The sequence below is a fragment of the Lycorma delicatula genome, chromosome 1 (assembly GCF_047948215.1).
Source record: "Lycorma delicatula isolate Av1 chromosome 1, ASM4794821v1, whole genome shotgun sequence".
In the NCBI taxonomy this organism is placed as follows: domain Eukaryota; kingdom Metazoa; phylum Arthropoda; class Insecta; order Hemiptera; family Fulgoridae; genus Lycorma; species Lycorma delicatula.
Window position 1 is genome coordinate 164,922,067 of NC_134455.1, and position 26,459 is coordinate 164,948,525.

The 26,459-nt window shown below is 36.1% G+C and overlaps 1 protein-coding gene across 4 annotated transcripts in view; it reads right to left on the reverse strand.

Moving 5' to 3' along the window:
• LOC142325208 (organic cation transporter 1-like) overlaps positions 1-26,459 on the reverse strand; it is a 132,257-nt gene that overhangs the window by 13,124 nt on the left and 92,674 nt on the right. For all 4 annotated transcript variants that reach the window (XM_075366675.1, XM_075366665.1, XM_075366684.1 and 1 more), the window contains one exon: positions 25,188-25,395. In XM_075366675.1, the coding sequence (XP_075222790.1) occupies positions 25,188-25,395 (208 nt within the window). The remainder of the gene's footprint in view (positions 1-25,187; positions 25,396-26,459) is intronic.

Consider the following 26,459-nt stretch of genomic DNA (forward strand, 5'->3'; position numbering starts at 1 on the left):
TTTCTCATTAACATAAAAAAAACAACTTGTTAACACTATTTAAACAGTTTTTTCAACACACTGCTTTATTTTTTTAATTAATTGGTTTTTATTAAAAATCACTTTCCTTATCCCTTACTTTCCAACATTATCACTAAAATGAACCATAAACATAGCCTTTTGTATTATAAGTTTTGAGAAAAACTGTAATAGTCAGATTATTCTGGTAAAGACTGTAGGAAACTGTAATTTTTTTTTTTATTTATTTGTGTACTTATTGAGTTGTTCTAAACGTATTAAATACTCTGCTCTATGTACATCAAGTGAATGTATAATTATGGCAACAGATTTTTCTAACTCATTTATTTGCTGTTGCATATGTGTCCTATTGAATGTAATGGCCTTCCACAAATACTTTATGTTAAAAGGTAGACTATATGCAATAATGGTTTAGATTAACTTTCCACACACATTTTATCAAAATGGTAACTCCTGTTATGTAATTAGAAATAATTTACAACAGGATATGATGGACTTGTTTGTGTCAGGATGTTTTTTAATGTTAAGACCATCCTGATGGCAGTATGTACATAAAAGTTTTAAGCATATACACACTTATTCATTTTCTAAAAATCATATGATGATTTTTGCTATTTGTAAATCTCTTCAGATACTAAAATAAGAGTATTAACAGAGCTAAGGAGAGCCCAGATATTAACTCACTCCAAAAATATAAGATTTGGAAAAAAATTGGTTAAAACAACAAAATACTTTTTCTTCATAATTTGAAAACTTAAAATAATTAAATTCAATTTTAATTAAATGAGGGCTTTGAGCTTAAGTTTCTGTGTATGTAACTTGACTTTCTCAACACCATAAAGTTTTAGTGCACCTATAAGGAGCTTGAAACTTTAGGAAAAAAGGAATTAAGTATACCAAGCTTTAATTTTGAATTAAAGGAAGACAAACACCCTTGCTGGTTAAGGAGAATTGAAACAGCATGACATTTTTCATTTTGAGAAAGTGATACATGTTTTAAAAAAGAACAATTTTCAGAGTTGTAACATGTAAATTTTTGTTTATCAAAGGGGCCAGGGACATGATCTCTTTAGATGGAAGAAATCTTGAAACCCTTGTTCTCCTACATGATTTTTATTTATTTATTTATTGGAATTACACACATTTTGGAAAAGAATGGTCCAAATATTTCAATTTTTGATTATTTATGGAGACTGAAATATAAAGGCTCATTTTGGAGGGGGAAGGTAGGAAAGCCTACCTTCAAAAACAACAATTCAGAAATTGTCATCTTTTTTTTAAAAAGAAAACAGACTTTTGAGCTTACAGCTGTAGAAGTTAAATTTGTTTTCCATACAATGAAATATTACCATAGCTTTTAGTCCATGGACTGTATCTCTGGCTTCCTAAGACAATTAGCAAACAAAAGAAATTGCATATGTTCAGAGAAAATTTAAACAATTCTTTTAATGTTTAAACACATGTTGAGAAGAAGATCAAAGACTAACTAGATAATTCTTATATCTGTGTTCCCTCTGTGGATGCTAACAACCTCACCGATTTGAAAATGGTACCAATAGTTGTGAGATATTGTACTCTGTCAGCTTTAATCATCAGATTACAAATTCTTGAATTTAAAAATTTCTCAAGTAAATCAGCAGAAATTCTCTTTCAGCGTGTTATGAAAACTATATTGTGTGTACCACAGTACAAACTGCTGCAGACAATCTTTCAGATAATTTCCAAACTATTATTGTGACATTTTTCTACAATTTCCACATGTATACAGAGAGGTTGGAAAATTATGTCATTTTGTGAATTCCCTGAAGTTGACTTCAAAGATATTTTGGGACCAACAAGACCAGATGGTTGTCTCTACAGCCATCTATTAAGAGGCTAGTTTAATTTTATGAATCTCATTTCTCCTATGTTTTAAGTATTGAAAAGGGGCCAATTATCATTAAGGTATTTTTTTTGAAAATTGAGACAATTTTTCCTATTATTTTCTTAAATATCCAACTATCATTATTTTCAGAAGCTATGCCTAATATAGAAAGAAATTAAGCAAATGAGTTTGAGGTGATGAAGTCAAGAGAAGTAGAAATTTTCATGAACAGTGATCTTCTTAAAATGGTGAGGAGCCTTGAATATGAAGGAAGGTTGTCTGAGAACACTTTGTTAGCATATCAAAAAACTATCTTCTACAACAGCAGAATATATATCAGAATGAATTGCACCACTGGACTGGTTCACAAAGAAGAACTAAAGCTCTCTCAAGTGACAGAGATTTAACATCTGAGAATATGATAGAATCCAGCAATAACTTGATGAATACCCTTTTAGCTAAGTCTCTTATTAAAGAAGATAAACTTGTTGACACTTTCACCCTGGTGAAACCCTTTGTTTCTAAAGATGAAATCAAAGTGAGACACAAAATCAAAGAGAGTTACAGCAATATGGCAGGAGATTTTATTACTTCTGCAAGTGTTGCATTTATGTTAACCTAACTTTTTTTCTTCTTTTTCTATTTAGCCTCCGGAATCACCGTAACGTATTACTTCAGAGGATGATATACATGAATGTAAATGAAGTGTAGTATTGTACAATCTCAGGTCAACCATTCCTAATATATGTGGTTAATGGAAATCCAACCACCAAAGAACACCAGTATTCATGATCTAGTATTTAAATCCATATATTAACCTAACTGTACCTAAATTTAAGTGAAATACACTGATTACTTTAATTCATAAGTTTTTTCGTATGTTTATATTTTAGAAAATAGCTGAAGAAGAATAATTGTGAACAGCGTTGCCTGAAAGTCACTGTACCCCTAACATTAATGAAATATATGAGTTAGGGTATTTTTTTAGAACATACAGTATTTTCATTGGGGGTCAGTTGGCAACAGATTTTTACAACATCTCGCACTTTGAGTAAAGTAAAGCTGTACTAAAGTGGCTGACACAAGTAGTTACAGTGTCGAGGAGCGGTTAGTAACAAGTGTATGGATACATGAACGACAACATATAAATCAAACAATGAAGCCAATTAGAAATATGTTTTGGCAACGCTCTAATAAACCGTGCCGCCACCACAACAAGCAACAATCTTGGCTTGGGAAAAACATGTTTGAATTAGGTAGTGTTACAGATAGGCCGTGGAGTGGACAAAAGTTAACGCGATTAGAAACATGTGCTGCTTTCCATTGAACAATCCACAATGAAATCAACTCGTAAACAGTCAGCTGAACTTTGTATACCGCAAATGACAACGCAATACCATGTTAAAAAGGACTTGAAAATTAGGCCATTTCATCCGATGTTCATCAATGAACTGTCAGATGCAGATATAGAACTTTGCACTGCATCCTATCAGGCTTTATTAGAAAAATATCCTGTTGCAGTACACTGTGGAAAGGTGCTTTTTACTGACGAATGCGGAATCTATCACAGTTCACTTGCCAGAAATGTATTATTTTGGACGAAAGAAAATTCTTATTACACGACAGACATGGAAAGAAATCCATCACACACCATGATATGGGCTGGAATGACAACTCATCATTTGTTTGGTCCTTATTTTTTTAACAGGCCAGTGAATGCATAAACTTATTTAGAGATGTTGGAGACATGGTGGTTAAAACCACAGCTTCAAAAGAAGGATCTCATGGTTGCAGCAGCACCTTAAAATTTTGCTCTATCAGTCTGCGTGTTTCTGAAAAAATTTCCAGGACATTGGATTGGCCGCGTTACTCTTGCGTCACCAGCTCCGTTATCATGGCCACCACGTAGACCTGATCTTACCAGACCAGACAATTAGTTATGGGGAATTATTAAGGCACATGTATCTGCACATCGTTACACCACAAACAAAGAATTGGGTGACACTGTGAGGGATGCCTTCTGTAACCTAATACCAGAAATGTTTTATTACATGTCAGAGAAAATGTGGGGATGTACAGAATTGTGCATGCAACATGAGGGCAAACGCACAGACCCACTCAATCATTAACATTAATACTATTTATGAAGTGAGTAAATAAAATGATTCTATTGTATATTTCATTTATAACTCATTTCAAATTTTTAGTTCTAACTTAGGGGATATGGTGACTTCCTGGCTAATATGAACATTGCTGTGCAATGAAAGTATATTTTAATTTGTATCAACATACTTCATTTATAGAAATATTTCTTAACAATAAAATACAAAACCAAATCCTATTTATTTTTCCAATTTTATCTTTTAAATTTTCTTTATTTTTGCTCAATATGAAAAAAATAAAAAGAAAAACTAATTTTAAAGAAAGAAATAATGTCACTAACTGAATTTCTTACTGGTCATGGATTCAAGCCATTATTAAATACTATGAAGCACAGGAATGTTTTTGCTACCTGTGTTAAACTATAAAGTTTAACCTGAGTATAAAAAGAAAGTGTTAGAAAGGTTAAAGACACTGATGTTAGATGAACAAGTTAATAAGGGAGGTGAAAAAGAAAAATTTGTAATTTTAAGAAAAGATTAAGAGGCCAAGCTTTACCAGATATGCTTTTCAGCATTTTTGTAACCACCAAACAAGAAACAGACAGAAGGACCCAATAGCAGGGAAAACCAGCCTGTCTCAGATCCAGGCCCATATCAATTTACAGGCAGTTTTCCCATCATGTCACACCAAGAATATTCTGACTCCACAGATCCCAGCAAGGTCTGTGCTATACCTATACTTTTGAAAGAATGGGAAAAGAGAGGATAATCCACCCATAGATAATGTAGAAGATAAAAAAACCCACTCAGAGGAAGTTCTAGGCTCTGTCTAGGCAGCCTACTCACCCTACTCAATACATCAAGAGAGTGGGCCATTGTTATCCAGGATGGGAAAAGGACATTTACTGATCAATAATTTTGCAATGATTAGCCTTAATATTGGCTGAAAAAAATAATTTTCATCTAGAAATGAAAAGTTTATGAAAGATTCTTCATAAATGATAAGTAGGTATAGCAGCTACATAATGTGTAATTGCTTATACAGTAATAAAGATAACTAGTTATAATAGTGGAATCTGAAGGATATAGGCTCTACAAAGGTATACCTGGGAAGAGAGTGATGAAAAATGTCCCAGACTTTGGAACAGGTTTTTTAGTCAGCCTCAAAGTAATTAACTCTATACAAGAATTCAAGTCACAATCCCCAAGAACCTTCTACTCACTCTAAAATCATCTAATAAAATCAGCACTGTAAAAAAAACCCTTGCACCTACTATTAATAAAAATAACTCTCCAAAAGACCGAAAAGAAACAGAAAGGTTCTGGATCTACTCGACCTGACTGTAAATAACATCCCCAAAAACCATGTTAAACAGTTAATCAGAGACTTCAATGCTCAACTAGGCACAGAAAGAAGACACTGCAAATCATCAGAAAATGGCCCGCTCAAAAGAAAACAAATAAAAATGGACAGAGACTTGTCGACCTCTGTAAAAACCACAACCTAATCTTGAAATCCATGTATTTCAAGAGGAAGCCTCAGAACCTGGAAACACCTGACTACACTAATGAAAAATGGTATGTAGACCACGTCTTTATTGATAAACGCCATCACAAGAAGATCTACAATGTAAAAGTCCTCCAAGGAGTAGAAACAGGCTGAGACACTATGTAGTCAAAATTAAAATTAAATTTACTCCCCAAAGAAAACAACAAAAGCAAGCCCCTAAAACTAAAAGAAAAATGGACCATACCCAACTAATCAAGAATGAAAATTACCACAAAAATAACAATCATGGATAAAATCGAAGATCTAGTCAACAACCTTAAACAAATCGCAGAAGAATTAACACTAATAAAATCCCATAAAAAAACATCAATGGTGAAAAGACATCAAGCATGGTTGTTTCACCAATCCCAAAGAACAGAAACAACCTTCCAAAATCTAGTAAACCAAAGAAAAGAAACCACCCGAACACTAAACAGAATTAAAAGACAACACTGTGAAGACACATTGAAGTCAATAGAAGGAGAATTCAGTAAAACACAGTTGAGAGACTACTACAAAACCTTAAAAAATTATCTCCAAAAATATGAAACTCCAGCCCTACTAACAAAGGATGAAAACAGTAAACTGGCCCATAACAATAAAGACAACATGAAAACTCCTAGCTATGTATTTTAACAAATCCCTAAATTACAAATAACCGACAGAATTCCTAAATTTCAATGCCAACACCACTAGAAAACATCAACTCTCCCACAGTAAAAAAAGTCTACTAAGCACTGGGTGAGATAAAGAATTACTAAGCAGCAGGAGAAGATCGAACTTGTGTAGAAATCTGGAAACATGCAGGAAGATAAGCAAAAATTGCCCTTCATCAACAGTTTGTCAACATCTGGATCAAAGAAGAACTACCAGAACACTGAATAACATCCCTCATCCATCTGTTACGCAAAAAAGGGGACAAAACAGACCCTAACAATTACAGGAGAATCTCATTCCTACACACAACATACAAAATTCTTTCAAGAATCATCCTCAACAGGGTCAGTCCATAACTTGAGAAAGAACTAGGAGAACACCAGGGAGGTTTCAGACTGGATGGGCTGTCCAGACCAGAACATGAGTCTCAAGCTAATAATGTATTACAACAGGAAAAGAAACAGAGACATGGTGATATGATTTGCAGATTTTAAGAAAGCTTATGACTGCATCCACAGAGAATTCCCAATAAAAATTCTAAGACACCTCAGACTACATACCAAATTAATAAACACTAAGCCAAAGGTAAAATTCAGTGGTGAGCTCTCGGGAGATTCATTTGAGATCAAAACAGGTTTGCGCCAAGGCGATGGTGTCTCACCACTATTATTCAACTGAAGAAATGGCAATGAGGAAATGGCTCGAAAAATGCCTCCAAAAAGTAAAAGTAGGCCGAAAAATTAAACAAACTGCCTTGGTTTCGCTGACAACTTTGTGCTGCTAGCAAATGACATCGATGAAGCTAAATCATAGATGTTAGAACTTCAAAACACCACAAATAATATTGGACTCAAAATATCATTCGAAAAGACAGAAATTATGACCCAAAAATCATCACAATTAAAAGAAGTAAACATAAAAGGTAATAAAATCAAAATAGTAAACCAATTTAAATATCTCTCAGAAATAATAACAAACAATCTAAACAAAAAAGCCTTGATCCAAATAAGAAGAAACAAACAAGCTAAAGCTTAAAAACTAACCTGGTACGCTTACAATAAAAAATGACTATCACTAAATGCAAAAATAAGACATTACAATGCAGTTATAAAACCAGAAGCCACTTATGCAGCAGAAACACTCTTCCACCTGAACAAACAATCAAGTACAGATAGACTACAGAAAATTAAAAGAAGAATTGGAAGAACCTGCATCAATAAAAAGTACAGAAAAACAAAACAGACAGTAGTTGATTGTGCCCAATAGTCATGTACAAAGAGTTAGAAACCACCAGTGCATAAGAGGAGACTAGGATTCTTTGGACATATCATGAGAACGCAAGATTCAGGACTTCTGAAACAGCTAGTACAGTCCACTCGAAAGACACCAAGACAGGATGCAGATGGCTCAGAGAAATAAGAGAGGATCTGAAGGAAATTGACCTTACACCAGAAGATACCACAGGTAAGATAAAATTAAACAAGAACAAAAACACTCGCAAGGAAGACTCACAACACAAGCATTTTCACCACTAGAAAGGGCAAAAAGATCGGAATGATGAAAAAGTACTGGGAGAACCAGGAGGCCCAAACAGTCCCATTGAAGAGACTTGGATAATGGGCTGACTAAAGTGATCCTATGCAGTCATAAAAAGTAATAATAACAAGATGAGCACATTGAAGTAGTTAGATAATCTGTTTAACACATGGACAAATGATAAGTTTGAATGATGTACTTACCATATCTGTATCTGAATATGTGATCCACATTCAATTATACATGCAAAGAATAAATATAACCTCTACACAAACACATAACTAAAACAACTTTTGCACTCACCTAGTTGGACACAAATATATTAACACGATTTATTAACCTAAATATGTGAACTATATAGTACGTAAAATGAATTCAATATGCTTGAATGATATAAAATTTATATAAGTGTGTTTACAACATAAACAAAAAATTTCTATTACAAATAAAAAAACTCAAAACCACCTTTAGAAAATGAAATTGTATTTCTATGGTCACATTTTGAGAATGCCTACAGAAAGGCTAGCTCAAAGAATTTTAGAATTCATAGAAAATAGAAAGACATCAACAAAGTAGTATAAGGAGGTAGTCAAGGGCATGAATGAACACAACATACAATCCAGAAGTAATCAACAACAGAAAACAGTACAGGGGAATGGTCTAGAGCAATAGAAATTTCAACAAAACTGCGCAAAGAGAAAGAAATCAGAACCGAACATCTGGTCAAAAGAATGAAAAAACCCAATCTGAAAGGAGGAAGTACTGAGTAAGTTCTGAGGAAGTACCAAGAACAGAAGAAAAAATAAATATTGATAAAAAGATATTCTATTTAACCATGTAAATAAAGTTAAATGGTTTTCCTTACAATTTAAGATGGAACCAGTAAAAATGTACTACCCAGTACATTTGGAACCAGATTTTAGATTTAATCACCAGTATTTAAGATGGAACCAGTGAAAATATATATGATTAATACTGATGATAAAGGTCTGCTAAATAGCTTCATAAAGATCTGAAAGTATTCTGCCGCATATACAGAAAGTGTCATTTTTTAAATTTGTTTTTAATCATTTTGACCTGATTCCATAATACTCATTTACAAGTTACTTTATCATAGATTTTCTTCGCTCAGTTTAATAAAAATAATATTTTGCTTTACTTTGCACTAGATGATTGGTTTGCAGCTACTTCAAAAGAGCAAATATTAAAATATTGAAAAGTATAGTAGATACTTATTAACTACAACATAGCATTAATTGTAGATACTTATAACTGTATTATTTTAGGTTAAGTTATTACAACTTTTTTAATGGCTAATTTATCTTATAAGCTTGAAGCTTGTGCATGGGAATGAATATATAGTATTACGAGCATCCTACTGAATCTTTGTGTATAATCAAAGTTCAGTTTTGTATAAAAAAAAAAGATTGAATAATTTATTCTGCTGGATTATTTAAAAGAAATGAGGTGCACTATGGTTTGGATTAATCCCATAAACTTTAATTTCAGCTTATCTATTTTTTAATTTAGTATAAAAAATTTTAATTTTATTTTTAAAATTCTTTTCAAACACATTTAATTAGGAAACATACCCAAATTATGATTTGTTTGAAGCTGAACAATAAGAATAAATTATATTAGTGGTATGCTTACGCAAATGAACTTAATGTATCTCTACCAATACTTATTGCAGCAGTTCAATGATTAATAGAATAGGGTTCATTTCCAACAATCCAAGATAATATAGACTGATAATGAAACTGTATTATAATGGTTTTGTGCATGTGTTTCTATAACTGTTACTTCTAATTTCTTTAACTCAACAGAAGGTATGAATGCCCCTTCAGTATTTGATATAATTTTGCTATATTTACGTATGGACTATTGTAAAAGAAGTAAATTTTTAACTATTGTAAAGTAAAATCTTACACTCAGTAGACTACTACAGTTTCTGTTTAAAGTTTTTCTTCTGGTTCCTAATTTACCTCCAAAAGTGCATTGCCATTCTTTAAACATCTTTTACCACTCCAACCTGTTTGTATATTTACCAAAATGTACAAACATTTGAGAAGTTTTGAAAAAATTTAGCTAATTTTCTAGTTGTTATTCATTTCTTATTTTACTTTTTGATACACAAAGCAATAAAACAAAACATACTGTGGCCATGAATATATTAAATTTCTAACTTTCAGCTGATTTTGACATTTAAAGCATCCCTGAGTCTATAATTTGCAAATAATTTATACACAAGATTATTTAGAGAACATATAGTTATTTTGTAATGAATTTTACTGCCATTCAAGTTTAACTTAAAAAAAGAGTTCGTTTCTGGCAAGGTAACTTTTTTAACTAGATAGGGCTTTGGAATAGATTATACCTTTCTGTGCTCTCTCCTTTATCATTCAACCCTTTTCCTTGGATAATTTATCACAAGAATTGTATTGTACCAGTTGATGATGATTATTTAAGGGGTTGAAAAATAGTTAAGTTAGCAACAGAAATGTCTGCAGAGTAAAATTGAATTTACTCCTACTGAAATCTACAATACTGTGTATTAGTAGTCTACATACTACTATTTAAGAAATAGTAGTTGGTATTTTCTACTTTACTGAAAAAATAAAAAGAAAATACTTTGCTTAGTAATTCAGAAAGCCAAAGCCAGTTTTTTTTAATCAAAATAGATGTTTTATATGCCCCTGAATAAAAAATTATAGTGTTTAAAAAAATATTATTTTGTCTACTTCTGTGTAATGGTAATTCTGCTTAATTACTGAACAATCTGTTAAAATATTATTATTAGAGCATTAATTGTTTTGTACTAACCAATAATGTTATACTCCCTGAGCAGGAGTAATTTTTCTTTCTTTCCACTCCCATTAAGAAATGAATTTTATTGAAATTAGATCTCTGACCAAATCTCGTAGTAATAAAGTCTATGATATAATATAGCAACTTTATATCTTCAAAAACCCACGCTCCACTACTTTTTTATAAAAAACAGTTTATTAAATTATTGATTGTTTGTTTTAAATAGAAGTATGAAATAAAATTTAATAATCAATAGAACATTTATTCTGTTTTAAACATTTTCCAGTGATTTCATTTTTAGACAATGGCTAGGTAATCATTATTTTTTTTAAGCGATTCTTTTAGGATATTACTAAAGGCTGACTGTTTTCATTCGTTCTTTGAGTATGGAATTTTTTATTTAGTTTACACTAGATCTTTTTACTATTTATTTTAAATGTTCTACTGAGATGCAGTTACTGAATCATTTCATTAATCATATTTAATATACTTAGTTTTTTCTTAGTTTTATCAACATATAAACAAACTAAACTTATGGAGCTAGATCTATTCTACATCTGCATTAGCTGTGCTTTGTAAACTGTTTCTTCCTTTTTTTTCTCTATAACTACTGCATTTATTTATTTAACTTACTTTAGTATTAATTTATTATGTTACTTACATTACTTATCCAGATCAGTCAAAACTTGATAACTCAGCTATTTATTTTATATTTTTCATACACGTATTTTTGTTATCACACTAAATTCATTTTTGTTTATTCTCACAAATTATTTATTTTACCTACCTTTTTTATTTGTTTTTTGTTTAACCTCCGGGTCCCCAGTAAAGTACTGCTTTAGAGGATAAGATGAATGATTTCTAGCGTGTGTGAAAATGCCATGCCTGACCAGGTTTCGAATCTGGGACCTCCAGGTGAAAGGCCAAAACGCTACCACTTGCGCCACAGAGACCGGCTTATTTTACTTACCTACCTGCTAAAATGCTACTGATTTTAAAATTAATTATGCACTAAGAATTAGCTGTTAGTAATAAAACAATATTTATACAAATTTAATTTTCATTATTTTACAGTCACATTAAAATATTTGAAAATTAGTCTTTGAAGACATGATCTGGTTGAGGATTATTCCTTAATTGCAATGGTCAATTTCTTCACCAGCATGCAGCATCTTTCTTCATAGCCAACAGTTACCCACTTTGTTGCCTTTAAAGCACCGTACCCCCTAGCCCCGGACAGGTTGTTGTATCCACTCTTCCAATTTCATTACCTTTCTTTTTTTCTTCCAATTTCCAATGGCAGACAGGCTCTTCGGTCATCCCAGATTCATACATCATGCAAAACTTTCACTTGCTGCCACCTAGCCCTCAACAAGAACTTTCCGAATCATATCATCATTGATGTTCTCTAATGCACAATATGCTTTCAGGTTGGCTGCCTATACTAGATCTTCCATCTTCAGAACACCCAAACCTTCATTCCCTCTTCTGCAATATAGTAGCCCATTTTTAGTGCAAGCCAGGAGATGAAAGAAATCCTTCACTAACCTTCTGATAGTACCATCTATCTTTTTTAAATTGTTCCGTGAGGGCAGGTCCGAGATGAAAGATGATAATATCTGGGCAGCATGAAAATATTAAGGAGATCTAGTTTCTCTCATGGCTTCACAGCCACCTTGTCAATTCTTTCACAACTGCGACAAGGAGTCTTATTCTTTAAGACTTTGGGGTTTGCATTCCTCACAGCCTTAGCCTCTGCAGCCTTTCTTCCAACTACACCCAAAGCTGCAGAACACTTTACACTATATACATACACTAGACAAATTACAACCTACACCCTTACCAACTAATACACTGTTTAACTAATACACTTTCTTACACCAACTAATACACTTTCTTACACTGTTTCTTCTTACATTTACACATCTTCTTACATTTGGTGTTGCGACATCTTACAAAACACAACCGTAACTCGAGGTGGAAACTATCATGCCGATGGGTGAATGGCTATACTAGTGAGTTTCAAACGATGTCCTCTGGGCACCTAAGCAAAGCCAGTTGTATTTAGCTCTAGCTCCAGTATTCATGCGCTCTCCTGAAGTGATCTGTTATATCGCCGGTACTTGTGGGCCAAAATTTCAAGTCCACAAATAAATCCTATGATGGTTGATGGTCCATCTGAACAAAACCTCCAATTTTAGTCTAGCGAAAAGATCTCGGTCAGCTTTGTCTGACGAGGATAATAGTTGCAGAAGAGAGTATACTTAATTCTAAAGAATCAAATCTAAAATATAAGAATGTTTGCTTTGTTCTTCAGAATAATCAGGAGGGTGGCTCCCTCCAAAAGGTGTCACTTTCCTGATTAACAAATGTGTAACTGGTATTCCGAAGAACATCAGAAAACTACGAGACGGAACGTTTCTGATAGAAACTTTTAATGAGCAAAGTCGCTCCGTATTACGTCTCAGCAATATCGACGGCATAAACCTAAGTGTGATTTGCCACAAAACACTAAATACCAGACAGGGAGTAATATTTTGGCGCAACCTTCTGAAGATGAATATAAATGAAATCGCTGATGAACTTAGTAACTAGGAAATAGTGGAAGTGAAAAGAATAAAGAAATGACAGAACGGATTGGAAGAACCTATACCTTCCCTTACATTAACTTTTAATCTACCGGTACCACCAGAGAAGATTAAAGTGGGTTACCTGTCGGTTCGGGTACGACCTTTCATCCCCAACCCACGACGTTGTTTCCAATGCAAAGGGTTTCCAATGCCATACCACAACTTTTTGTTCCAAAACTGCAATTTCCGCTCGATGTGCGAAAGAAGGTCACAACGACACCAAATGCCAGGAAGAAGAAAAATGTGCTAACTGTGGTGGAATACTTTCAGCTCGATCTCGAGATTGTCCAACTTTTAAAGAAGAGAAGGCAATCCTAAAATTCTGTACCGAGCAAAAGATTTATTTCCCAGCCACCCAAAGAGAATATAAAAAGATAACTTAGCTCTCGAAAGGCTCTCCCAATCAGTTTAGTGGTGAAAGTTCGGGCAGCCATGTGGTGATTTCGAAGAGGCGGGGAGGCCGAGGTATTTGGGATGCCGTTACGAGCTGGGCAAGTACCGGAGCGGAATGGTTATCACAATAACCGGATCTAAATTTCGTTCAGTTTCCCATCTCCCGCCTCCGGAACAGGCTGCAGAGCCTCGCGATGGAAGCATGATTGCTGGAATGCAACACCACGACTAAGGGAAGATTTTTGTATAGATTCATACAGAATTTGGGGGATGGTATGTCTCGTGTTCGTTTTTAAGAGCAACGGGTGCCTGGGTGCTCACCAACCACGCTAACTTGAACCAATATCTGTTTCGGTTCCGTCTGGCAGCTGATGTGCTGTGTGTCTGCGGGGAGGTCCAGTCAAATGAACACCTGATGTTTGATTGCCCAGGTGTTGGGGTTGGAAGGGCAGAGACCGGGCCACCCTGTAACTTAGAAGTGAAGGGAAAGATTGGCCACATACAAGGCAGGCGAGGCAATGTGGCGAGAGTCGCATTGTCGGACCGTGTGGGAGATCCTAGATGCGGTTGTTTTGTTCAACCGTCATCCATAGTTTGTTTAAGGGAAAGACTTGCCGCATTGCTGTGGGAAGCTAATCCTGAGTATGACTGATCACCAGCCAATTATTATGGCTCCAAGAGCTATAAAATGGTGGACAGGTACTTACTTGCATTCAGCGACTAGGCGTAGCAGCAAATTACTGCCTAGACGAAATACATTTTATTATGGATGTCGTATATATTTTTAGTAGTTAACGGGATGCACCTACCCATTTTAGCGGTTATTAATATATGTCAATTGAGCGGTTGGGAAACATAAGCCGATGGTGTATGGCACCACGCTGTTAGGTAAGCTATGTTAGGATACTGGTTGCTAAACTGTTCGAGGCTCAGTAGCCGTTTGTGGCACAAACATTCGGTCTTAAGCTTCACGGCGACCGAATGGGGTGGTGGCGGAGAAAAACCAAGATGAATAAGAAGTCTGTAGTTATAGCTACCGACCCTCAAGCTACCGCCCATCTTTTTGACAAGCGTTTTATGTAAAGTCATGGGGAGAATGGTGAACCGCAGGCTAACATGGTACATAGGGAGACATGGCCTTCTATGTGTATAACAATGCGGTTTCCGCCAGGACATTCCATTGACCATTTAGTGTCACTGGAAGCAGTTATTCAGAACGCTTTCCTATTCCGCCGCGCCTTGTCGCTATCTTTTTTGATATCAAATAGGCGTACGACACGGCCTGGTAACGTAGTATTCTTAACTCCCTAAAAAATGGGGAGTCAAGGGCTGTATGCTTGCATTTATTAGGGTTTTTTTTAAATGACCGAACTTTCCGTGTTCGTGTTGGAGATTCCTTATCGGGTAGCGTCGTCACCTTGGAGAATGGAGTATCTCAAGGAAGTGTATTAAGTACCACCTTCTTTGCTACAACCATCAACAGTATCACTGAATTTGTGCAACCACCTGTTTAATGTTCGTTATTTGTTGATGATTTTGCCATATATATTACGTCCTCTTTAACAGCCACAGCAGAGAGACTAATACAGAACACAATATCTCACATTGAAGCTTGGTCCAAGGTTACCGGCTTCACAATTTCACGTCAGAAAACAAACTGTCTAGTTTTTTCTCGGCTGCGGGACCCTTCCATTCCACAAGTTTTTCTCAACGAAGAGCTATCTCACCCAAATCAGACTTTTAGGTTTATTTTTTATAGTCGCCTTACTTTGGTAAAACACATCAAAGAATTAAAAACAAAATGTTCGAAACAACATGAGTTCTTAGCAACACCAATCAGGGTGCCGATAGATCATGTATGTTGCGATTTTATGATTCCATATTTCATTCCCATTTAGATTTTGTATCGCCTACTCTTCAGAGCGTAATACCGAGGTAAGTCCGGGCCACCACCTGGTTAGGTAGCAGATCCGGGCCCGGCGCCTTATCCACGGGCATACGCTCCACCGCTGCAAGAAGTTCTCCGTATCAAACAATGCCACGGGCTTCTTAATTCCCTCCAGCTCCAGCAAATTACCTTCTCCTACGGGGAATAGCTCCTCAATGATATCAGCAACCTCACCAGGGTCCCGTGCAACCGGTGTCCTGGATTTGAGACTGTTCCTGACTAGCAGGCGGTACGTCTCTCCAAATGATCCATTTCAATCTCATCGATTAATTTCCTCCAACAGCGTCTTTTAGAATTACTAATCATGCGTGCTAACTCCATTTTCTTGGCCTTATACAAGTCCATATATACAGCCCTAGCAGAGTCCAGATATGTGCACTTCGCCACTCGTCTAGCAGTTATATACTCTTTTCTTTTCCGTGCAATATCCGCCGTCCACCAGTAAACCGATCGACAGCCTCTTCTGCTGTACCTACGGAGAAGCGTCTTATCGTACACCCGCTGTTACTTGACAACCAGGCATTTAGCTATATCCTCGGCAGTAATCGCTTCGTTTACAAGCTCAAGATTTATATTCCCCGTAATGTGTCCCGGATCAAGATCCCGGACGTTGCAGCTTGTTGGCACTGCCGTCCAGTGTTACCATCTCCGCCATCAGTTATGGACATAACTATCGGCTGGTGGTCACTTGCTAAGTACCCCTCTCAGACGCTACAGTCAGTAATCTTCTCCGCAAGGACCGGGGTGGAAAATGAGACATCAATTACATTTTCATAATTTCCTCTTCTGAATGTGTTAACAGATCCAACATTCAGGCAAACCAAATTAATTTTCATAATAACGTCTACATTAACCTACCCCGAGGATCCGTACGCATCGACCCCCAGGTCGTAGATCACTTAAAATCGCTAGTTAATAGGGCCGGCCTACAGACAGGAAGTCTCTCGCAAGATCCATCAGTGTCTTCTTGTATTTCCCAACATCAATATTGGTGAAATATAACAGGCATAATAATAGATACCACAAATAAGGACCTTACATAGCTCCTCCCACGGAGTACTTCGCGTATAGGGAAAGGACTACGTAGCCATATAGCCGCACCACCACATTCCGATAATATCCAACCCGGACGCTCCCTAGGCGCATAAGGTTCGGAGATGAGTGTTAACGAGTATCAGTACTGATTTCCGAAAAGTATCTCTCCATCATAGAATGCGCAACCGCCGAATGATTCAGGTTAATTTAATTTTCATCATGAGCTGTGGAAAAGTCTGTCAACAGGGGAAACCCGCAGGGTTCTGTTCTCGGTCCCCTGCTGTGGAACCTGGTATTTGACGAATTTCTGGGATTGACATTTCCAGAAGGTGTCACGGCCCAGGCTTTCGCCAATGACTGTCTCCTTTTAGTTCGTGGTAATTCACGACCGCAGCTAGAACACCGGGGACAGGCGGCCTTGTCAACCGCAGAGAGCTGGATGCACATGCAAAATTTAAAGATTTTTGAGTCAAAGACGAGGTTTATGCTTCTCAAGGGTGCAGACAAATTATCATACAGTCGTAACCCACACATTAAATATAAAGGCTGTATAATCAGCCGAGTTAGAGTTCATAAGTACCTAGGTATTTTGTTTGATGAAATGTTGCTGTTTAGCAACAACGTTAGGCTCCCCAGCTCACATTAGCACTGTCTTTATAGAATCTTTTAGGGCATTGGTTTGCTTGGCTAATGTTGCTGTTTAGCAACCACATCAGGCAAATAGCAGCGGACGCCGTCTCTGTGATGCACAAGCTTAGGAGGATTGTTCGGAAGGATTACGGACTGTCGGGCCGTCATTTGTACATGGTGTACCAGGGTGTCTTCGAAAGTATGACTTCTCATCTGCGCCCTTTTGGGCGCGTAGATTGGACAGAAATAGAACAGTTTTTCAAAATTTAAGGAGTGCCCAGTGCAGAGCCTTAATGGTGAAAGTTCGGGTAGCCATGTGAAAGTTGCAAAAAGATAGGGAAGCCGAGGCATTTGGGATGCGGTTTCTAGCCGGGCCAGTATCAGAGCGGAACGGTGATCGCAATGCACTGGTTCTAATTTTCGAACAGTTGCCCGTATCCCGCTTGAGGAGGAGGTTTTACAGCCTCGCGATGGATGCATAGAAGCAAGAATGGCATGCCAAGACTAAGGGTAGGTCTTTGTATAGATTTATACAGGACTTGGTACGTCTCTAGTTCGTTTTTATGGACAACGGAAGCCCAAGTGCTCTCCAACCACGTGAATTTAAGCCAATATTTGTTTCGGTTCCGCCTGGCAGCTGATGTGCTGTGCGTCTGCGGGGATGTCCAGTCGAACGAACACATGATGTTCGACTGTCCATCTCTTGGTGGGGGGGGGGGGGCTAGAACTCAGGCCACCCGGGAACATAGAAGCCAAGGGGAAAATTCCTCTCACAAGCGGCGAGTCAATATGGCGAGAGAGAACCGCACTGTCTGACGTATGGGCGTGTCTTGATGCCATTGCTTTGTTCAACCGGTATCAGTAGTTTATCTAAGAGAAATATTCCTACCTCGTTTCTGTGGAAAGCTATCCGAGAATTACGGCTGGCCACCAGCCAACTAAAGCTCCAAGCGCTTTAAAATGGTGGACAGGTATTTGTTGGCATTCAGAGACCTAGGCGTGGCAGCGAATTGCTGTCTTGACGATATAGATTTAATTATTGAAGTCATATATTTTTGAAGTTGACGGGTTGCGCCTACCCATTTTAGTTATATATGACAAGTGAGCGGTTGGGACACAAAAGCCGGTGGTTATGGTACCGCGCTTAGTCCGTTCATCTGTTAGGAAAGCTCTAGGAGCAATTAGAACACTGGTCGCTAAACTGTTTCGAGGCTCAGTAGCTTTATGTGGCACAGACATTCGGTCTTATGCTTTAGGACGATCGAATGGGGTAGTGGCTGGAGAAATCAGTGAGCATGTGTTAATCCGGTCCTCCCCAGCTCACATTAGCACTGTCTTTGATTTTATAAAATCCTTTAGGGCATTGGTTTGCTTGGCATTTCTCCCGCCACCACCACATTCGGTCGCCCTAAAGCATAAGACCGAATGTCTATGCCACAAACGGCAACTGAGCCTCGAAGCAGTTTAGTGACAAGTATCCTAAATAGCTCCTAGAACTGACCTTACAGCGTTAACGGACTAATTGCGGTGAGTTGCGGGTAATTGCGGTAATTCCGGCTTACGTGTCCCAACCACTCACTTGTCATATATTTGCTAAAATGGATGGGCGCATCCCGTCAAGTACTAAAATATATATATATGACATTCATAAATTAAAATTTATTTCGTCTAAACAGCAATTCGCTGCCACGCCTAAGTCGCTGAATGCCAGCAAGTTCCTGTCGACCATATTAAAGCGCTGATAGCCTTAATTACCTGGTAGTCAGCCATATATATATATACCACAGCAGTGCGGTAGGAGTCTTTTCCCTTAGGTAAACTACTGATGTCGGCTGGCGGACGCAGTTAGGTTAACCTCAAATTGTCCGCTGCTTCGCGTAATAGCTCAACGTAAACACGGTTACGTTGTTTACAGCTACAAGTAGTCAGTGACGTCACTAACTAGTTTAACTAGTTGACTTAATAATTGAATAACTAACTTAATAATTGACTTAAAATAATATCGGTGTACTAGAAATAGAACGAAAATGTTTAAAAAGTATTAAAATCAATTTACTTACTGTATCTATACATCCAGATATAAGATCTTAAGAAGGATCGGACAGGTAACCGTTAAAAACCCTTGTCCGCACTGAGCTGGTCACCAAATTCGACTAACCTCAACAGTCGCAGCAAATGACCAAAATCACAAAAACCAAATTAATCCGTTATCCAAAGACTCAAAAATATTATAGCACGTCCAAAAAACAATCAACTACAGTATGCAAACGTCCGTAACCAAAGAATAACCAAAAAAATCATCCAAAAATCTACCAAAACGAATAGCGACAAGACAACGATCTATATAGATAGAACTCACCAACTCGACTCGTGATGATACCCTGGTACATACTCTGGATAATTTTTCTCAATTGGCTAATTACACCTTGCGCCCTTAGGACTTCCTCTATAACCATATGTGACACACAGTCAAGGGCTTTATTGATATCCAGAACCGCCGCATAGACTGCTTTTTTTACCTGCTGATATTGCTTCGTCCATTGATCTAAGATTTTTAAAACAGCCGTTTCCCTCAGAAAAGTCTCTCTGCACAGAGAACAACTCCACAAAAGTCCAGAGTTTGCCCTCTACAACTCCACTGAACAGCCTAGACAAGAGATTCCTGACAGTGATAGGTCTCCAACCACCAGCGGAAGACAGATCTTTCCCCTCCTTTGGAATCTTAATCGTGAGATTTACTTTGTAACTCTTAGGGAAATGACCAGTGCAGATCAAAATATTATAAAGACCAGATAGCAGGATTCCTGGAATCCCAGCCAGCATTTCTTTTTTATCCCATCAGGATCTGGTGCTTCTTTTGACTTAACGAACTCTCTTTTGGCAGTAACGAACTTCTTAACAGTTCACATGTTCCTTCATAACCCCAAAAAACATCATTGGCATCTCTAATCTGAATTGTTGGAGAGTCTGATTTCATCTCTTGGCAATAGATTACCCAGTTGATTCTTTCTGACCAGTTCTCTTAACTTAGAAGGGTATTTCTTAAATAGCTCCTGTGTATTCGCATTTCTCTTCTTTTTGATGTTATTACTTGGCCTATGCCTCCTGACATTTGTAATGCCCCTCTCTGAAATGTGATACTAATTGTTCCTCAGAATCAACATTAATCTTTCAATGAAATCTTCTACCCAGTTAGGATCTGGTCTCTCTTCCTCACCCTATTTTCTAGCCAGATCTATAGCCAATAGGTTTACATACTCTGTTGCATTCCAAGAAACTCTGGGTCCTCTAACCATTCATCATGCGATTCCTCTCCGTTCAAAGAGTACCTCTCAACATTCTGATAAAGGGAGAGGAAGGAGCATTTTCTGTTGTCTGCAGATCCTCACTTAAACTATCCACATCCTCTGAGACAGCCCCCTGATAGAGAGTCTACAGAGTATAATGTCTCGCAGATGCGACTGAGCTACTTTATCTTGAATTTGTTTAGCAGACTTATGAGGCAGCCTGTTCTGAAGCTCTTGAGTATAGTATGTAGCATTACTTTCCTCATGGAAATAAGAAACAACAATCTCCATTTCCTCTCCACTCCATAAATCCGTCCTACACCTTTCCTGTATTCTAACATCTGGATGCTTATGCTTCTTATGCATGGAGACTCCCACCTCAGTGCCATATCTCAGATAGCAAATCGTAAATTCTAACACAAGTCTTGCACCACAATACCTCTACATTTAGCGTAATGACAGAAAGCTGCGTGTAGTCCTCCAAAAACTCTATCGCATATCTGGCACCTAAACTTCATGCTAGCTCCACTATGTAATAATCTGTGGTGTTGCATCAAATTACTGGGCTTTTGAAACCAACCATCGTTACATATCTGGCAGTTCCCTGGCTCCAATGGAATTGTATATTCGGCATCCATATCCAGGTATATCGTGGCTGAGGGTCAGACAGATTATATTCAGTCCTTCTGACATTAATTTCTAGTCTCCGCAAGTAAGCTAGACAGTCTCTACTGGTCACCAGATGCTCCATCTTACATCTGAACTTAGCACAAACTGGACATGTTATTTTCTTTCTTTATTCATGCAAGCTCGCCAATCGTGCTGTAGCCCACAGTGACCGCATACCTCACTCTCTCAGCACTACTTGCTGACATGGCCATAGTCCTGCATTTGTAAGAGGGAGTGGCATCTCCATAATCCTTCATACGGGAGTAGCTACAATTGATGAAAATCCTGTTCCTCAGCCTTAACCTATTTTGAACCTTAGCTGAGCATTCAACAGCCCAAAAGTTTTCCTTCCTTTGGATTCTGACCTCTTTAAGAAGATTAAATTCTTTCTGGAATCTCTCAGCTGAAGGTCTTGCTTCTTTTTTTTGGCTGAAGATACATGCCAGCACTTCTTTATTCATCTAGCGCATTTAGTCATCTAGCACATCATAAATCATCATCTTCAGTTTTGATGATCATGGAACAGTGGGTATCAGTTCCTGTCTCTTGAGTATAACATTTTCTAAAATCGTCTTGGCTTCACCCCTGTCATCAGCCTCTAGAAGAGCTCCTCTACCTTGCCTTATCTTTCTTAAATTCCTAATTCAAATTTCATCTTGTTATGACTTAAACATGCCTCTTGTCTTAGCAGTGATAGCCTCTGCAGAGAGCCTTCATTCACCCTTGGCTTTTTTTTCCAGATGAACCAACACCACATTTCTGCGTTTGGGCAGCAATCTAACCTTAGATAAATTAGCAATATTTATCTTGGGAACATCATCAAAGCTGTCACCCTCCACATTGGCATAACTTTGTATACTCGCCAAAGGCAAGATCCTCACCAACTCTTCCTTCAACAGATTGGAACTCCTCTCATCCGTGGACTTAGCCAACCAGGTATGTATGTTCTGCTATGCAGCGGTCAATATCCCATGTAGTGCATTGCATACCCTCCAGATCACTTATACCACCTCCCTTCTCCTTCTTTTCTCTCCCTCTGGCCCAATCCACTAATGATGCACTACCACGCTCAACTCCCAAGAGACCCTCTGTACATAAGACCTCAGTTTCAACCTCAATATTTCCTATTTTAACTCCAGAAATAGGATTTTCTGTAACATGCCCTTTAGCACCATCCTCCACTAATACAGAAGAGTCACAACTGTCAATCTTTACCTTTGATCTTCCTTTAATTTTTGGGAGTGATTTAACCTTCTTCTAGGATCCTTACTGGAGACAACTTCAATTAACCCTTCTCTTTTCTTAGCCTACAACTTCTTAACATACTTTAGTTCCATGCGAATGTATTCTTCAGTTTTTGCCACCATCTCCCTCTGGCAGGCTTCCTTACTCACTTCCTTCATCAAGGCTACACCATCAGTGTCAGAGGAAGAGCTGCCATTTCTCCCAAACAGCCTCATTATGTGTTTTTTCATACCTTGTATTCTTTTTTCTTTTTCTTTTTTTTTTGTTGTTTGTGGGCGAGAAATGCCTGGGCGTTATCATCCCCAGTAGTTATTAGTAAAAGGGTAAAATAACTCCGAAATAATAAACTATACAAGGTGTAAATGTAATATTAATCATACAATAAAAATTTACTAAAACAAGCCAAGAAGGCAAAATAAAACTCAAAACCAATACCGCAGATAAAGATGATAAAATATAAACGTTAAAATAATAGATTAAAGAAAGTATATAAAACTTACCTAACTCCAATGGGTTGTGCAAAAATCCCCTCCCCGGATAGTAAAATAAAATACATAGAACCAAAAAATCAAATTGAAAATAAAGGTTAAAATTATTAAAAAACCTCTCCTTACAGAAAAACATATATGAGCATATTAAATCCTTTGCAGTAACCCGATACTACGCAAAAAGAGAAACACCCGTTCCAAAATCCCGCTATCGTTACACAAGATATCACAGATGTTTCTGGGTATATTAAACTGACGACGCAATGCCGCATAACATATGCAGTCCACGAGAATGTGGTGCACAGTCATGCAGCAGTTGCATCGTGTGCACAGGTGTGGGTCTTCTCCTGATATTAGATATTCGTGTGTGACCCTCGTATGTCCCAACCGTAACTGGCAGAGGACCACTTCTCTGCCAGTTTTTTACCTTGTGCTGATGTTGCCTCACAATTTACATCCATTCTGACTTAATACATTTTGTATCAATACAATTTTTTTTTTGTTTTAACCTTGGGGTTTGCAGTTAATCATTTTTTCTGCAGAGGATGAGATGAGTGCTTTGTAGCGTGTGTGAAAAATGCCATGCCTGACCGGGATTCGAGTTCAGGACCTATGGGTGAAACGCCGAGATGCTACCACTCGCGCCACAGAGGCCGGCATATATTTGATATTAATCCAAGATAAAGTTACTATTCAGCTAAAAAGTGTTTGGAATTCACTCCACTTGGACCATCTAATATTGTCCATTGCCTTGTACAATAAAACCATTGAACTTGTACAATATTTTTTATAATAATTGAATTACTTTTTTAACATAAATTTTGGAAAACTTCATCATCCATCCAGTGATAGTCACCAGAAGTTTTCTTCACATCAAAAAGTAAAAACCCAACTTCAAAAAAACAAACTTTAATTCCAATGTAAACAACAATGAGCTACTTGTCTTTGCTGTGAAATAGATTCTTTTCAGTGCTGAGACCATTCAAGAATGCCTGTTAATTGATTTATGTCAGATCATACCATACTTTTACTCTTTTTTTTGCTTTCATTAACCCATGTTTCATCAGAATTTGTTATTTTTATTTTTTTTATTTTATTTTATAATTGCTCACAAGTACTCCAGTACTAAGACTGTCATTTCTGTCAGTGACTGTATTTTCTGATTTCTTGGCAAAAATTAATCATATTTTTTTTTAATTTGGCAAATTTGGGTTATCATTAACTATTTCTAATGCTTTATTAAAAATTGTTTTTCAGTATCATGGAAACCATTTGTATCTTCAGTCAATTTGCCATTTTAACAAATTCCTATAAAACAAGTTAAACATGTTTTTTTGTTTGGTATGGTTAATTTTCCCATCTTTTCCACCCCACTTCTGAAAAAAGAAATGTTTAATCACCGATGAGTTCTGTCACTTTCTCATCCTGTTTTCATGAATTGATAATTTTTTTCAAGCTAGGAATCAAAAACATTAAGAACTGTTAATTTTCTCTTCTTTTCATGGGTTTCCCCTTTTTTTTTTTAACTAAACAATTAGTAGCAGCATTTTTAATGTGTAAAAAAATAAAATAACTAAATTATTATGCAAGTTAAATAAAATAAAACTTAGTTATAGTATTAACAAAATTATTTAAGAAAAAAATTATTTTTTTTTAAATTATTTAAGAAATGTTTAATCACCGATGAGTTCTGTCACTTTCTCATCCTGTTTTCATGAATTGATAATTTTTTTCAAGCTAGGAATCAAAAACATTAAGAACTGTTAATTTTCTCTTCTTTTCATGGGTTTCCCCTTTTTTTTAACTAAACAATTAGTAGCAGCATTTTTAATGTGTAAAAAAATAAAATAACTAAATTATTATGCAAGTTAAATAAAATAAAACTTAGTTATAGTATTAACAAAATTATTTTAAAAAACACTAATGAAAAATAAATTATTTATATAATTACTTGAATAAGAAAGAAAAAAAAGGATGAAAAGTGTAATAATTAAAATATTAAACAATAAGCACCACATTTAGAACACAACAGAGTTGTTGATATAGTGAGGTCATCACTAGGTCTAGACATGAAATGTGAGTGAAAGAATGAGGATACGCATTGTGTGTGGTCTTACTGATTTATACTGATAACCAATTACACACCAATATAACAGTAAATTGTAATTCATTAAATAAACAATTGCTTTACTATTAATTAGTGAATCCTACCAAAGAAAATATTAATTTGTGTAATCATTTCCATTATTAATTTCTTTTAAAATCATGCTGTGTTAATAAATGTACTTACAGTGCAACAATAGATCCATATGTGACTGAAAGACTGACCAATGAGGAAAGCATGATGATCTCCAATTCCAAGATTTGTCACATTGAAAGAAAGTCCATTGTAGACTACAGCATTAGCGATCCAATTGAATGATAAAATTAAAAATCTTAGTCTTATCTTCGGATATTTTAAAATTTCAATCGGTGTAACTACTTTACTTGATTCTAACCTAGTTTCAGATGAATTCGTCAAAGTTGAACTTCCTTCCTGCGCATAAAATATTTCAGCTAATATAAACTACTTCGAAATTTAATAAACAGAAATATTGAAGAAGATGGTTTACGTGTAATAAGATGCTGTATGTAACTATAATGTACGATCAGATATTTATTTGGTAACTATAAACCAAAGACTAGTTCATTTATAATCAATATTCAGCCAAATTTATAGAATTAAGAGAATATAAATGAGATGAAATATTCATTTTTTCAATTAATTATTTTTTAGGACTTTTTTGGATGACAACAAAATTGTTAATATAGTGATAGTAGCATTTGATTTATGTTTATTATGTCTCGATGGGAAAATAGTATTGGTTCAGCAGGTAAGGTATGTACATGAAATCAGAATTAGTTTTGAGTGAACATCATAACTTGGGGTGTACGAGTATGGTCTAGAATTTTCAGTTTATAAAGAAATTTTGACATAGTACCATAAATTTGAGAATTTAAGAAAAGTAATCAAAAAATTGTTCATATTTATGAATACCCAGTTCATAAACATTCAGATCATTTAGTACCTCACCTAAATGTAATCATACATTAGACAAAAATTTAAAATTGTAAATTTTCAAAGAGTGATATGTCTGAATTTTGATGACAGTCTACAAAATAGCATAAAATTTACTGTACTGAAGTCCATAGACATGTTTACTTTTTAAGCAAAATGCAGTTAATTATACCTTTAAAAACGTTATTAATGTGCCAAAGTTTTATTTCAAGATTTTAGTTTATATATATGAATGTCTTCCAAAGTAACAGAAAGAACTTCAGGATTATAAGGTTTACAACTTCAGGAACTACAAGTGAAAGTAAAGAAAAAATGCATATACATATATGCCCAAAAATGCTTCCTTCTCGAGTTATATCTTGCAAAAGATTTAATGCAGATTTCTAGTCCAAAGGTAAAATGAAGTTGGACTGAAATTGTTTGAACTTAAATTAAAGGATAAATTTAATGGTTTCATATTGGTTTTCATCTAAAAAAAAATTGTATAAAACAGGTTCCAGAACAGTACCTCTAGTAGCTTTTTGAAAAATTATTTAACGCAT